Source organism: Mus pahari, chromosome 19 (genome assembly GCF_900095145.1).
Source record: "Mus pahari chromosome 19, PAHARI_EIJ_v1.1, whole genome shotgun sequence".
NCBI classification, from domain to species: Eukaryota; Metazoa; Chordata; class Mammalia; order Rodentia; family Muridae; genus Mus; species Mus pahari.
Genome location: NC_034608.1, coordinates 70609539 through 70624187, shown reverse-complemented (window position 1 = coordinate 70624187; position 14649 = coordinate 70609539). Strand labels below are relative to the sequence as shown.

The following is a 14649-nucleotide window of genomic DNA, read 5'->3' as shown; positions in this document are numbered from 1 at the left end:
AGGGTCACTGAGAACTGAATAAACATGTTTTTTGTTTGTTTGTTTGTTTTGTTTTGTTTTTTAACATAAATCCAAGATCTTCATGTATCTTATTTTCTCTGAATCTGAAATTTAGTATTGTCAATTCAAAGAATTTAGGTGGCAATCCCCTTTTAAAGCCCCTAAGTCATATTATTGAACTTGTAGTTCAGGCCAGCCTGGTCTACAAAGTGAGTTCCAGGACAGACAGGGCTATACAGAGAAGTCCTGTCTCAAAAAAAAACCCCAATAAATAAATAAATAATAAAAATAATTAAAACGAGTTTCCCCCAGACAGAAATATGTGTGTACAATTAAACCAGGTCATATCACAGAATCAGTTACAAGCTGTTCAACATAAAGATTTACAGATTTACTGGTATTTTTACTTTTTCATTGTGATGGAAGAGACAGAAATTTACATGCAAATGCATTGCCTATAGATTAGGGAAAGTATTTTCTCTTATTTTGTGTGGTGACCTAAGGATCATTAAAATAACAATAAACGAATATACATTGCCTTTTGAACAAACTAAATTAGTTGCAGTGCATATGATTTGAAAATTTAAAACCTACATTTCACAACAAAGACTTTTAATTTAGAACTCTTATTATGAAGTTGTAGGACTGCCATCCTTGAAGGACCTGTCACTGTATTAAACAATGCTTTAGTTCCCTTCAGGAGAGTACAAACATCCATGTGATACTGAAATCAACCCACATTACATGCTGAGTGCAGAGAAGTAACATACCCAAGCGCTCACACATCTGCCACAGGTGGTGATTTTGAAGTCTCCATAGAGATCTTTGATGGCCCCAGTTGTGAAGAAACCTTCTACCATCAGTAAAATGCCATAGACAAAGAAAGCAGCCGCAATTCCATAGATGACATACTTAAAGATGTCAATCCTGGGAACAGAAAAGAAAACCAAAACCAAGGTGATTTATTCCAATGGCTTTGGTCATTTATTTATTAAAAAGCGGTCCTTGTATGTTCATGGATCCTTTGCAATGAAAGAAGGACATGCACAGAATCAAGTATCTAGAATCTCAACATGGATCACAGGAGCGATTGTCAGGAAATGGCTATTGGGAGAGGGAACATCACTTTTCTTCAGGGATATGCTCACTGAGAGGCTAGCCAGATTTCTGTATATGGTCTCACACCCACACACATGCAGGCAATATTACGTGGAGTCAGTGAGTATTAAATTAAATAATAAAGGAGAGTAAATGAACTTCAGAGGGAAGAGTGGAGGAAGATAGAGGAAGAACTGCAGAGGAGGAAAGAGGGCAGTGGACTGATTTGGATCTGAACACACTATATTAAGTGAAATATTTGATAATAGAACTGACATAGAAGAACAGTGGTAACCATAATAGCAAGTAGATTATAAAACATGTATATAGGCCTAATGTCTGCCTGTAAATTTAGCTCTGCCAACAAGAGATTTTGTGAATGTAGGCTTCTTCCTCATCCTCTACAGACTCTCTTGGTCTCTGGTCACATCAATGATATCTATGAAACAATGTTAGACGTCTAATTTAATCACCATCCTTGTGGTGAGTAACTTATTTCATGTAACATGAACTTTTGCAATTCATCCATATCTGATCACATGTCAGGGTTTACTTTCAAAAGATCAATAGTAGAAAACTGTATATATACTATATTTTCTTTACATAGCTATTCATCTGTGAACATTTAAGTTGTTTTATACTATAGCCTATGAAAGCTAATGCAATGAACATGGTAGACCATCTATACTTTGTCACTTCATTCATTTTTAAAGAACATTTGATTTAACTTCTATCATAAAATATCATTAGTATTTTCTGGCAACAACAGTAGCAATAATAAAAAGGAAGAGAATTCTCCATGTAAATGACAAATAAACTTTCCTGGCAGAATCACAAATTAATATTAAATAGAAATGATCCAGAAATCTCCACAACATAATTCCTTGGAGGTTTGTAACAATAATTCTTGCCTTCTTGTAGTTAGTAAAAATATTGTAAAAAAACATATCAAAATTATATTTAGAAAATATAAACATATTCACACAGAGAACTGATACATACTTGATAGCTAGAATTAAACAGAAAAAAGTAATAATGGGCCGATGAGAGGTAATATACTGTCTTCCTATAGCTCTGTATTTAGGAGATCAATGATCAATAAATTTAGAAAAAGAATTAGCATGTTTGTGAATACATTTCTGCTTAGAGATCTTTGTTTTGAAACTATCTATTCTGTGCTTATGCTCCATATAATATCTTCTTAACCCACAGAAATATTTATAACCATAGTTTTATCCTGTAGTTGAAGAATATTCTATGACTGCTAATTTTCATACATTATCTCGACCAGTGAGTAGTTCAGTTCACAGTCAGTATAGTAAGAATTGCAGATATGTTAATGAAATGCAGATGTGGCTATACCACTAACTTGGTGCTCTATGTTCCTTACCCTAAGGCATAGATCATGTACAATAATTGGACTATATGCTTTATATGTCATATGCATATGACATTTACCCTTAATACAACCTCAATATTGAAGTAGCTGAGGAATGGATTTAATGAGTATAGCAAAGATTTATAACACTATCCAATAAAATTATTCATTTTCACTGAACTTCCCAAACTCCTTCATAATTGTGATTTCTATGATTTTTACTTAACAAGATTTTTACTCAGTTTTTTTTTTATTATTTATTATATGTAAGTACACTGTAGCTGTCTTCAGACACTCCAGAAGAGGGCATCAGATCTTGTTACAGATGGTTATGAGCCACCATGTGGTTGCTGGGATTTGAACTCTGGACCTTTGGAAGAGCAGTCGGGTGCTCTTACCCACTGAGCCATCTCACCAGCCTTTTTACTCAATTTTTAAAGGAAGAGAAACCACTCTAAAGATGGAGGCAGATTGGAATTATGTGACTTCAAGCCAGTACCTGTAAGAGATAAATTGCTGAACCTTCTCTAGAGACTTGGACAAGAGGCTCCCCTTCCATGACAACTTTATTCCAACTCCTAAACTTTACAACTATGAGAGGATAAATGTTTTCATCTCTCCTCCTTCTTCTCTTTCTATTTATTTATTTATTTATTTTGGTTAATGCTAAGGATTATATTCTACATAAGTTCTTCACATCTCCCCACAGTTCCATTCCTATTTTTGAAGCCATGATGTTATTATTTTCGTGTCAGTATCAGGAAATATATTTTTCTTTATATAAATGGAGCATGGCAAGACTAACTCTGATACTGTCTCATGTGTTAGTAGGTTGCAAGTCATTTACTAGAATGCACTGATTGGATAGTAGTGGCAGAGTATGTAATATCTCTTCTGAGTTGGGAAATATCCCATTTCTGAGTAGCAAGAAATGGCTACTGCCTCCTAATCACTTGATTCCCATGTATTACTGAACAGGAGATAAGTTCAAAAGTCTTTGCTATAGAAAATTGGAAGTTCCTTTTCCATTTTCTGTTCTGCAAGTTTTCCCGACATAATTCAACTATCACTGATTTTGAAATTTACCGAAAAACCACAATGGTCCACACAATTCATATTTAATAACTTTTCTTGTAGTAGAAGTAAAATAACATTTTGTCTTATTAGACTTACATGCCCACTGTGGTATGGTTAAATGTAAATACCACAATGTTGCTGAGAAGACTCCTGGAACTTTTTAATCTTACATGACCAAATCTCTATATTATTGAACAATACCTTAAATTTAGTCTGACCCTCCAACCCAGCTACTTTCAGTCACATGTCTGGTTTTTTGTATATGAAATGTACTGTTAGATAACTAATTTAATCACGGTTCCTGTGGTACATATCTTGTTTCACTTAACATGAAGTTTTTGCCATTTATCCACATCTTAGCTCATGTCAGGATTTCTTTTCCTTTTTTTATTTATTATTATTTTCTTTTTTTTTTTAAAGATTTATTTATTTATTATATGTAAGTACACTGTAGCTGTCTTCAGACACTCCAGAAGAGGGCATCAGATCTTGTTATGGATGGTTGTGAGCCACCATGTGGTTGCTGGGATTTGAACTCTGGACCTTCGGAAGAGCAGTAGGGTGCTCTTACCCACTGAGCCATCTCACCAGCCCTATTTTCTTTATTTACATTTCAAATGCTATCCCGAAAGTTCCCTATACCCCCCTCCCCTGCTCCCCAGCCCACCCACTCCCACTACTTGGCCCTGGCCTTCCCCTGTGCTGAGTCATTTCAGGATTTATTTTCTAATGATCAATCATAATTCACTGTCTATATGCTATATTTTCTTTCCCTACATATTCATCTATGTATATTTAAGGTGATATATACCCTGGCTTGTGAAAGTTGATTCAATTAACATGATAGAACAGCTATTTCCTGATTTCATTTTTTTGAATGAATGTTCAAAATTAATGTTGACACACAAGCAAGGGAATTATCTTTAGAGGGAAATTTCTATGTTAATATATTTTCCAACTATCCAGTCCTTTAGATGATGTTAAAATCTTGTAAGGAAAAAGATTTCCTAAGATATTCCTTTGTTTCACATTTAATACAATAAAAATTGTTCCTAGAAATTTGCCAGTACATCACCTTTCCTTCTTGAACTATGACCCTAATGATGCATGAACAGTAGTGTACATCTTGAATTGAACATGCTTAACAATATATTCACCTAAAATATGTATATGATATATATGTATATATAGTGTATGTATATAGAGAGATTATCTGAAAAAACATAAGGAAGGACATTGACATGGAGATAAATCTCATGCTACGTTTACCTGCTGCATGTAATAAATATTTCTTTGCTTTCTTATTTCTTAGCTGGACTTTCTGAACCCATTAAGTTTAATGACAAAATGACACTCTATAATATCCCACCTCTCAGACTTTTTATCTCTTTGTAAATCCTTTCAAAATTTTCAGTTTGTTTATAAAACCACCTAAAATTAAAAAAAAAAATAACATGTGCTTTCTGTGTAGAAATGGAGTAAATAGAAAAACAGTTATCAGCATTTATCCTTTCAATTTCTTACATAAATTTTAATTCTATTGATTTGAAAACTTGCACTTCTGCAATGCATTATGACATTAAAGAGAACATATTTTCAGTGGTTTTCAAAGTTCTAACGTGTTTCACAGTATGGGGGAGATGCATTTTCCCTACTCTCTATTTTTACCAGTGGTGTAAAGAATAATGGCCTTCAAAGGTGTCTGTATGCCACTTCCCAGCAGGTGGCCATGAGGCCTTTTGAATGCAGAAAAGGATTTTTCAGTTGTGTTTAATGATCACCAGATAAGAAATATATCCTGAAGTAAAGGCATGGGTTCAATATAATAGTGTGACTCTTTAAAATGAAAGATGGAAGAATGTCACTATATAATTCAGAGAGAGATTTCCAGGATGCCACATGCCTGGCTCTGAAGATGGTAAGGAACAAGGAGCCAAGAATGCAGGTGGCTCTTGTGAGATGGAACAACTCCAGAGATTCCAGATGGAGCCCAGTTTTGCCAGCATCTTGATTTCAGACCATTGCAATAAACCTAGTAAGATCTGCTTCAGATTTTTGACCTCTAAAACTGTGAAAGAATCAATTTCTTAGTTTCAAGAATCATCATTTCTGGTTTTGTAAAAGCATCTTTACCGATTAGTAGCATAAAAAATTGCTTTGTAAAAATGCACATTATTTTCCTATTATTTCAGAAGTCATTAATTCAACAAGATTTTTCTAATACTAATTTTACCTATGAAATAAAGAATGTTCTGATCTCCAAGGTTAATCAGTAATCTATACGAACTCTAATTTGTCTGCTATTGAACCATTATTGTAAGTAGAAGGTCCAAGTGTTTGGTTTGCCTACCAACACTGCAGATGAGTTGAGAAAGTTTACAGACTACCCTAGCTTCAAAGTCTTATTTATCATGCCTTAGCCTTATCTTATCTCCTTGATTCAACCATTAAAATATCAGTAACTGTTTTACTTTTTAATAATTCCCAAAAAATAAACATGAAAAATAAAAATGTAGACATTATAAATTTATAAGGCTGGTTGGGAATAAAACACTGAATCTATTTCAGGTTAGTGCTTCCTTCATTTTTAAAGGATTAAATAATTCATAATCTGGAAAACTAATTTTGATACATTAATATAATGTCAAAGACAAAATATTTTAAAAATATAATGTTCTCTGTCTGTAAATCAATATTATCAGATCCTGAACTCTTACTATTATTTTTTTAAAATAAAATACAACCCTTAAAATAAATTGTAGAGAGTTTTATTTAAGAGTAGAGCTAACATGTGACCAAACTTTAGGATATTTATTTAAGAAGCCGAACCATTTAGCAATTAAGTATTTGGATCACCTTTTGACATCCAATTTTTGACATATCCATATTTCATCGTCTATAAATTTGTTGTGGAGTCATAAAGTACTTAGCCTCCTCTTGCTTGCTTTGTCAAAAGATGGGTAAAGGTCACAGCAGTGACACACTGTCAAACCTCTCCCAGGTAAGAGATTCTGGATCAAAAGTTAGAAGAGTTCCTCTTCATCACAAAGCAGATATCAAGTCATTTCCAGAGTGTGTGATTCCCAAGTGGTTGTGTTAGTATGTAGATGTTGTTGAAGAGGGAAGATAATGGGAGAAGGACATAAAATTATAAACATCACATGTTTGGAGCCGACACATGATATGGATTTGAAGAACCAAATCAACATATCAATGGCTAAAATCCTGCTGTGAAAACAACTAATAATGATAGACAGAGATGTTTAAAAATCTAAAAACAGAATTAAACAAAAAAAACCCTACTGGAAATTATCCTCTTCTTTCTTCAAGGGCTTCCATACATTGGCTGAACAATGACAAACTATATAGCAGATAATATTAACTGCGAAGTCAGTATGTAGAGTACACCAGTGGTAGTACATGTCTGAAATGCCATGCTGAAGAATGGAAACCAACTGCAGACTTAACTGTGAAGAGTGAAATTTCATGCTAGAAGGACGACTAGTAAAACACAATGGTGGAGGGATGGAAGGTGGAGAGAGGGAGTTTGTGTGTGTGTGTGTGTGTGTGTGTGTGTGTGTGTGAGAGAGAGAGAGAGAGAGAGAGAGAGAGAGAGAGAGAGAGAGAGAGAGAGAGAGAGAGAGAGAGAGAGAGAGAGAGAGAGGGAGAGAGAATATGAGGATAAAAAGAATAACTCTTAGACCCTGGGGAAAGCAGGTAGAAATCGTGGGCCTTTAGAAATTGTTTTTGTCTTTGTCTTTTAGCTCACCCATCTAATTAATCAAGGCATTTTCTTTTTTTTTTTTTTTTTTAGGCATTTGATGTAGGAGTCTTAATACATGAATAAAAGAAGACTTTGTGAAACACTAAAATTTGTCACGTACTTTCTCTATGAACATTCTTCTACGTATTCTTTATAAACAGTTTATTTATGAGCAAGACAAATCACCCCACGACTAACATGTGTCCCAGCAGCATTATGCTTCCTGTCTTGCACCACCTGTTTCCCCTTGACATTCCCATCCCTGTAGGGCAACCCTGCTGAAGGCAGTCTCCACCACCTCCAAGTTTTTCCATAATTACGAATTTCTCAGTGCTCATGCTGAGTGTTGGGTGGTACAAACTTTTGCTATTTTCATCTGCTTGGGGGTGGTGTTGCTTTTCTTTGGTTGGTTTTATTTTATTTTATTTTATTTTATTTTATTTTATTTTATTTTATTTTATTTTATTTTATTTTAAGTTTTGTTGTTTGTACATTTGTTTTTGGCAAGGAGAGGAATTTAATCTGTTTGGAAACTCCGTGAGGTCTATATAATGAATTTAAGGAATCGAACTATCACAAGAAATAATTTGGGCTCCCCCAATCAATATACTATTCATTTCATTCAAATACTCTTTATTGGTCTTACATTTAATTTCTCACAAATAGGATCAAATGTAAAATTATAAAAATGTAGACTCCAAAGTCTCCTCTAAATTCATTTCCCCAAACTTCCACAGATATTATCTTCAGGGCTTGAGCAGACATCTGTGACATTTTAATGTTTGTTATCTAAATATCAAACACATAATTTTATAATTCATTGTTAATATATGTAGTCACTTATTAGTCTTATGCCTCCTTACAAACTTTATGTGCTATAACTGAATAAAGGAATTTGAATTCAGACTAAATATAGAGAACTGTGGATTCAAAGACATCTGTGGTAACTTAAAATAATGAACAGTGAGAACATATTTTGTCCAGGCTAGGCTGAGATATAACTAAAAAGAAAATGTCAGTTTTATCACATTAAAATATGTCCATGAAATCTTCTTAAGAAAACTCTCCTGAACAATAACCCAGTTGGACTTTCTTTTCTTTTTTTCATCTTCTCTCCTCTTTCCTCCCAACACACAGTTTCTCTATGTAGCTCTGGCTGTCCTGGAACTTACTCTGTAAACTAGGCTGGGCTGGAATTCAGAGGTCAGTCTGCCTCTGCCTCTTGAGTGCTGGTGTTAAAGGTGTGAACCACTGTGCCCTGCTTACCCAATTGAATTTTGAAATAGCTTAACACATTCCATATGAATTATACGAGTATGAACTAGAAACAGATGATGATTCTGGCAATTTAAATCTAAAATGCTGACTGCTATGAAGATTTGGTTCTATTTGTTTGGCAATGTTTAACTCTATAACAATAAATCATCAGAATATATATTTATTATTTAATTAAATGGGTAAAGTTAGTCTAAAATAGTTTGAGAAATAATGTTATAATATGAAATAGGCAACTTTTACTTTGCTAGTAAATATCAATAAGTATTATTTGCCAGTTTGGGGGACATAATACTTCAGATATATGGATTGTAGATTTTAATAATTATTTCCTATTTTTTTACAGTATTGAGGATTGGATCTCATATATACTAGATGAAGATTTCATACATACAACATGAGTGTTAACAATTGTTCTATCACATGTCACTACCCTCAGCTCAATTTGTGATTTCAATATTGCATAAGACTCATACTAATTTTCCCAGGCTGGCATTTAATGTTCTCTGCAGACCAGGTAGGATTTGAACCTGAGATTCAAACCTTATTCCAACCTCTTGAGTAGCTGAGCTCCTAGATATTTGCCACATGTCTTGTCTGGTCTCACTGCTTAGCAATCCTCTCTTTTCCTAATCTCTGTTTGTGGAAGTTCTATAGGTTTTATTCATTATATTTCAATTTTAGTGATTGTAATTTATTAATGTTTAAAATATTCAAATATTTATGGAAAATATATAAAAACCAAATAACTTTTCCTTAAAATTTCTGCGGTTTCCTCTTCTGGAAGAACATACCCTTCATCCCACAGAGTAGATTCTATTGTATGACAGGAATGGGCAACTCTATTCTCTTTGTTTTCACAAGGAATTATTAACATTAATTACCCCAATGATTCAACATATTAAACATACTGTTGAAAGCAATCTGCTTATAATTTATGGATAATAAAGAAATTTAGCAACATTGTATACTGCTTTTGAGACAGGGTCTTCTATGCTGCTCTGAAGCTATGTAGATTGAAGCTGGCTTTAAACTCACAGAGATCTACCTGTCTCTTTTCCCCAAGGTCTAAGATTAAAGGTGCCAGTGCCTACACCTGGCCCTTAATATTGCATAGTTTTGATAGTACAGTTATAGGATAGTTTTCTGCTACTAAGGAGTTTTTAGATCTTAGTATGACACCAAGAACGGACTTGGATAAATCAGAATTGCGGTGGATTATTTTCACCCAGAAGGATGTGATTAAAGAGCATTGGTACCAGAAACCACCTGACTAGCTGGTACAATTTGAAAATATAAATAATCTGATTCCAGAAAGTGTGACTATGCAGGAAGAATAATTGAGTGTTTTAGAAAGAAAAGAAATGAGTATTTCAAATTTATGTAATGAAGGAGCATCAGATAAAAGCAAGCAGTGTCAAGGCTCACAAACATGAGTGGTTTGGGGACAGACAGCTTGTATTTTAAAAACATACAATAATAAGGAATTTCTCCCTATGATTATGAAGTCACACAAAAGGTGATGAGAATTAACTCATTTGGAAATGAATCCTCCTGTAAGTACGTCTTAAAGACTAGTTATCTATAATTAAACAGGCTGAAACCAGGAAAAAAAGACTATCATTTCCAGACTACGTGAGTTGGGTTTACAAAAAAATACTATTTCAACATCATCATAATTTTTACCCTAATAGTTTACGTTTTAGGAGATCAAAAAACACAATTGGTATTTTTCAAAAATGCTGTTCAGTATTTATTTTTTATCATACAGAAGATCTCAAGAATCTTTAACAATATTTACAATATTTCCTGTGATGTAGAGAAAGTAAGATAATATTATATTCATGGCTGGGATAAAATTTTGAAGTATCTAATCTTGCTTAGAATTTTATAACTTTCCCACAATTAACAGCCAAGCCTAGAATTGTGCCTGCCTCTGTCTTCTGTCATTTCACTATTTTTTAAAAAGAAGAGTCTGTAAAGAGCAAGGCAAAATCTTCCTGCTTCATGGTAATTTAATTCATGTAAAAGCCTTGGTAAAACCTCTATTAATTTGGCCTCATATTCTATGCAAAGTACTTTGTGTTGGTTGATCTCAACCCCTTTCTGAATCATGTTTGTCTCATGAAGGTATCTTACTTTTGTTTACTATTGCTTTGGTTTAGTTTTTTTCTCAGCATCTCCTTACCTGGTTAGACCTATATTTATTTAGGGAAAAAAACCGTAAACAACATAATGCACTTCCCAAAAGGTGGATGTAAAGAATGACTTACATAGTGAAAACATCCAGTGTATCTCCAGCAGTCCTTGCCATCTCAAAGTAGGTCTGCAGAATGTTGACTGTCCCAGAAAGGGCTTCATGACCACAGCCACAGAACAGGGCAACACCCGCATACAGCAGAATGGTTGCAATCAGAGAAGCATAGGGAATACCTCCCAGGCATTTAATGCAGCACTCGAAGCACCCTGTAGAAGAGCAACAGAAAAAAAGGAAGGAAAATTCATATTATTTATTCATCTTGGTAAAATGTTTCTATGACCTCAACCCTATAGAAAATAGTACTAGTATTGACAGATGATCCCAGGTCAACCACATTAAATCAAGCCCTAGAGGGTCCTGGAAAGAATGAAGATGAAGTCCATTGTTATAGTCTATTCTCCACCATCAAGTGGATGCTGCCAAGGTTCCAGCTTTCATCTTCTACCCTAGTCCAACCGAAGCTCTTCTTTTCTAACCATACTCATTATAAACCATCACACAAGCATGCATATCATCCTGCTTTGTATTAATTGCTCCCATATTTCATGTTTTTTTTTCTTTTACTGAAGTAATATCTATTTCTTTGAACTACCTATGCAGTTTTCAGACTATATTTGAAAACTGTAGTACTCTGCAAATCCAGCTAACTGAGTTTTGACCTACAAAATCCAAAAGTAGAGAAGAAAAAAAATCAGGAAACATTGGAATACATTCCAAATAGTAAAGGAACTAAAGCTGAGCTCTGAGTTCATATATGTGTGCTGCTTACACAGTGACTCATAATCAAAAATCTCTTTATAGATTTTGGTTGAAAATAAATGAAAAAAGATCCGGACACAGTTGAAAGCACAGAACAGGGAGAGCATCATACTGGCCCCAACACTGATATTTTTAACAGCTTCACTCTTTTGATCTTATACTAAATGGGGGAAATAAGAGAATGACCTTATACTGTTCTTGTGATGATAAAATGAGACAATATATAAAAATAATACTGTATGACAAAGAACTCCATAAATGTAAGTTGCTATCATTACACATAATTCAACTTGAAGATGGCATTGATACTTCACCGTGAAATTCATTTGCTCCATATACACTTTATATACTAGGCCTGAAGATAACTATGTAATATTTTTAGTAGATCTATATTCTAATTGTGCCCTGTCATATGAGCTTAGTTCTTAGACCTTTCAGTAGCAGCACTGTATCAGGGCTAAAAAAGTTACATATTTGGGAGAAGTTTGTCTTTTAGATTATAGTACTTTTTGGTTATTGATCCTTTATCTTTATAAATCTAAATCTTTAATTTTTTATATGCAATAACATGTAAAACAAGAGATTTAAAAGTTCCTTTGTGAAGTGACTTTATGTTTGGAGACTGAGGTAGTGTATTATTTTGATATAGCTCATTAAACAGGCTTAGAGAATCATAACCCATAAGATTTCCTTCAGAAGAAATTTATACAGGAGCTCAACCACCTCCCCAGTTCTGTTGCTTTCTTGTGAAGCAACAATTATTTCCTGAACATGTATCCCAGCCCCCCCCCCACACACACACACAGAGACAGAGAGAGAGACAGAGACAGAGAGAGAGACAGAGAGAGAATAGAACTATAGGGGAGTAGAAAAGGTTAGAACAGCTTGAAACTTCATATAGTAGAAAAAAAATTCACGAACAGATGGCTGAGAGCAGTGTGTGTAGTATCTGAATGTCATTGAGCCCAGTTTTGGGTAGAGACTAACAGGATAGCAGGGAAAAATCTAGACTATTTTCTTTCAGTAATATCTCCTTTCCATCTCAGTAATTACTTAAAATTAAAGGGGAAAACCAGGAAAATTAGTACTAACAAGAGGCATGACCACCTAGTCTGTCAAATTTACCAAATGGCTGCAATGCCTTTGAATCCGAGTTTTGTGGTTCTCGTTGTTTGTTTGGTTATTTATTTTCTATTCTCAAAGCATTTGATAGTCATGGAAGGATTCTACTGCAGACTCCTTATAATGTCAAAACGGAATGCTGATGCTTAACATAATCATCTGCTTATGAGCTCAAAGACAAAGAAAAGATAATAAGTATCGAATGCCATTGCCTCTGCTTTATCCTGGAGCATAGATTTTTACAGGAGAATAAAATAGGAAACCAGATAAGAACAGATAAAATAAAAACAGAAAATTTATTACCAAAATGTTCACTTAGGACTTCTGGTTAATTTTATTCCCAATAAAATTAGAATTAGTTTGTACTCAGTTCATCTTTAGCCTACTGTGCTGTGTATGGGCAATATTAGCTCTGTGCCAGGTTTTATCTCCCCAAGAAGAAATGTGCTCATAAACCAGAACATCAACTGCAAATTTAACTTGCTGGTACCTTCCAAATTTAGAAACATATAAGACAAATTCTAATACTAGAGAAAATCAAAGTTGAGGACCCTGAGTTAATATACATTTCGAAAATAGTTCAGTGTCCAAAGACACCAATCCTTACTCCATGTTTAAACATTGCCATACAAATTACTCAGAATTATGTTACCTTTGCTGACAAATACAAGCTCCTGTAAATTTCCATTTCTGTATTGCATAAATATTCAGAGTAGAAAAATTTTAAGTGTTGACCCTCTGCAAAACTTTTGTTCAAATTTAAATCCTTAAGTGTCTCACTGGGGACATATTGAGCTTGTAAAGGACTACATCCTCATCAAACTTATTCTTCCTAGGAGTCTGGGCAGAGCTGCCTACTGCATTTAAAGAAGTCTCTTTGAGCTCCCATATGGAGAACCAGCACATCATTTCAGCATTCTCTCCAGCTGCCAGGATCCCACATAGCTGCTGGCAGTGGAGCTTCTTTCCACCCACAGTGAGAAACAGCCTTGGCAGATCAGTAGCATCACCATGGCAACCATGCCTCTGGGCCAGGATGCACTCCCAATAATCACTCTTGAAGGCTGAGGATTCTGCTATCCCCCATCATCATGCTTTTACTGAACCTAAAGTGCAAGAACACTCTATTAAATGAATATTAATGAAGTATAGAAAGTGGGCTTCTGGCACTGGAGGGAATAGATTTCTTGAGAAAAATCTCTATAAGAACAGTAATGATTACGTTGTATATTTTCAACACTACACAGTAGAAGAAACGGGCCTTTTAATTCTCAAATAAAGCTAAGGTTCAAATATTGATAGAGAATTGGCGTGCTATATCCATGTGTACACACAAAAGCATTTATTACATCTGGTTTCTGGGTATAGCATCTCAAGTAAAATAATGCTATATTGTTGGATTTATGATGAAGATAAACATTAAAAGATTCAGGAAGCTCTGTTTTTAACACACCCTTAAAAATTAGTATTCTTTTTCTCATAATTTAATGAGGATATAAAGTGGCTTCTTCCAGTGTGAAATTTGCAAAGGAACCAGAAACTCCCCAGCTAAAGTTGTTTTAAGAAGATGTATATTTATCTTTTCATACACTATGCAATCAGTTTACCTTATTTAAATATTGACAATTAAGCACAGTGTTTGACTACAATTATTTCTCACACTCTCACAAAGTGAAAAACAGGTAATAAAGGAACAAGAAAGAAAAAAGTAAATAAGAGAAAGCTAGACAACAGAAAAGAGAGACCAACAAAGTAAGGATAATCACACTAAAAATTTACTCATTGATAATTTTTTCCAGTATCCTATATTGAGGAGATGTTTCTTTCTGTATTAAAAAAATCCTTACCTTAGACATTATTCAGTAGGCAGAGAGGCACTTTGATTTACAAGCTATCTATTCTTCTCCATTACATACC

The 14649-nt window shown here is 34.2% G+C and overlaps 1 protein-coding gene across 2 annotated transcripts in view; it reads right to left on the bottom strand.

The window, feature by feature from the left end:
- Positions 1–14649, bottom strand: part of Gpm6a (glycoprotein M6A) — a 251554-nt gene that overhangs the window by 11605 nt on the left and 225300 nt on the right. For both annotated transcript variants that reach the window (XM_021218771.1, XM_021218770.1), the window contains exons 2-3: positions 10865–11057; positions 771–927 (exon numbers count right to left, since the gene is read on the bottom strand). In XM_021218771.1, coding sequence (XP_021074430.1) covers positions 771–927; positions 10865–11057 — 350 coding nt within the window. The remainder of the gene's footprint in view (positions 1–770; positions 928–10864; positions 11058–14649) is intronic.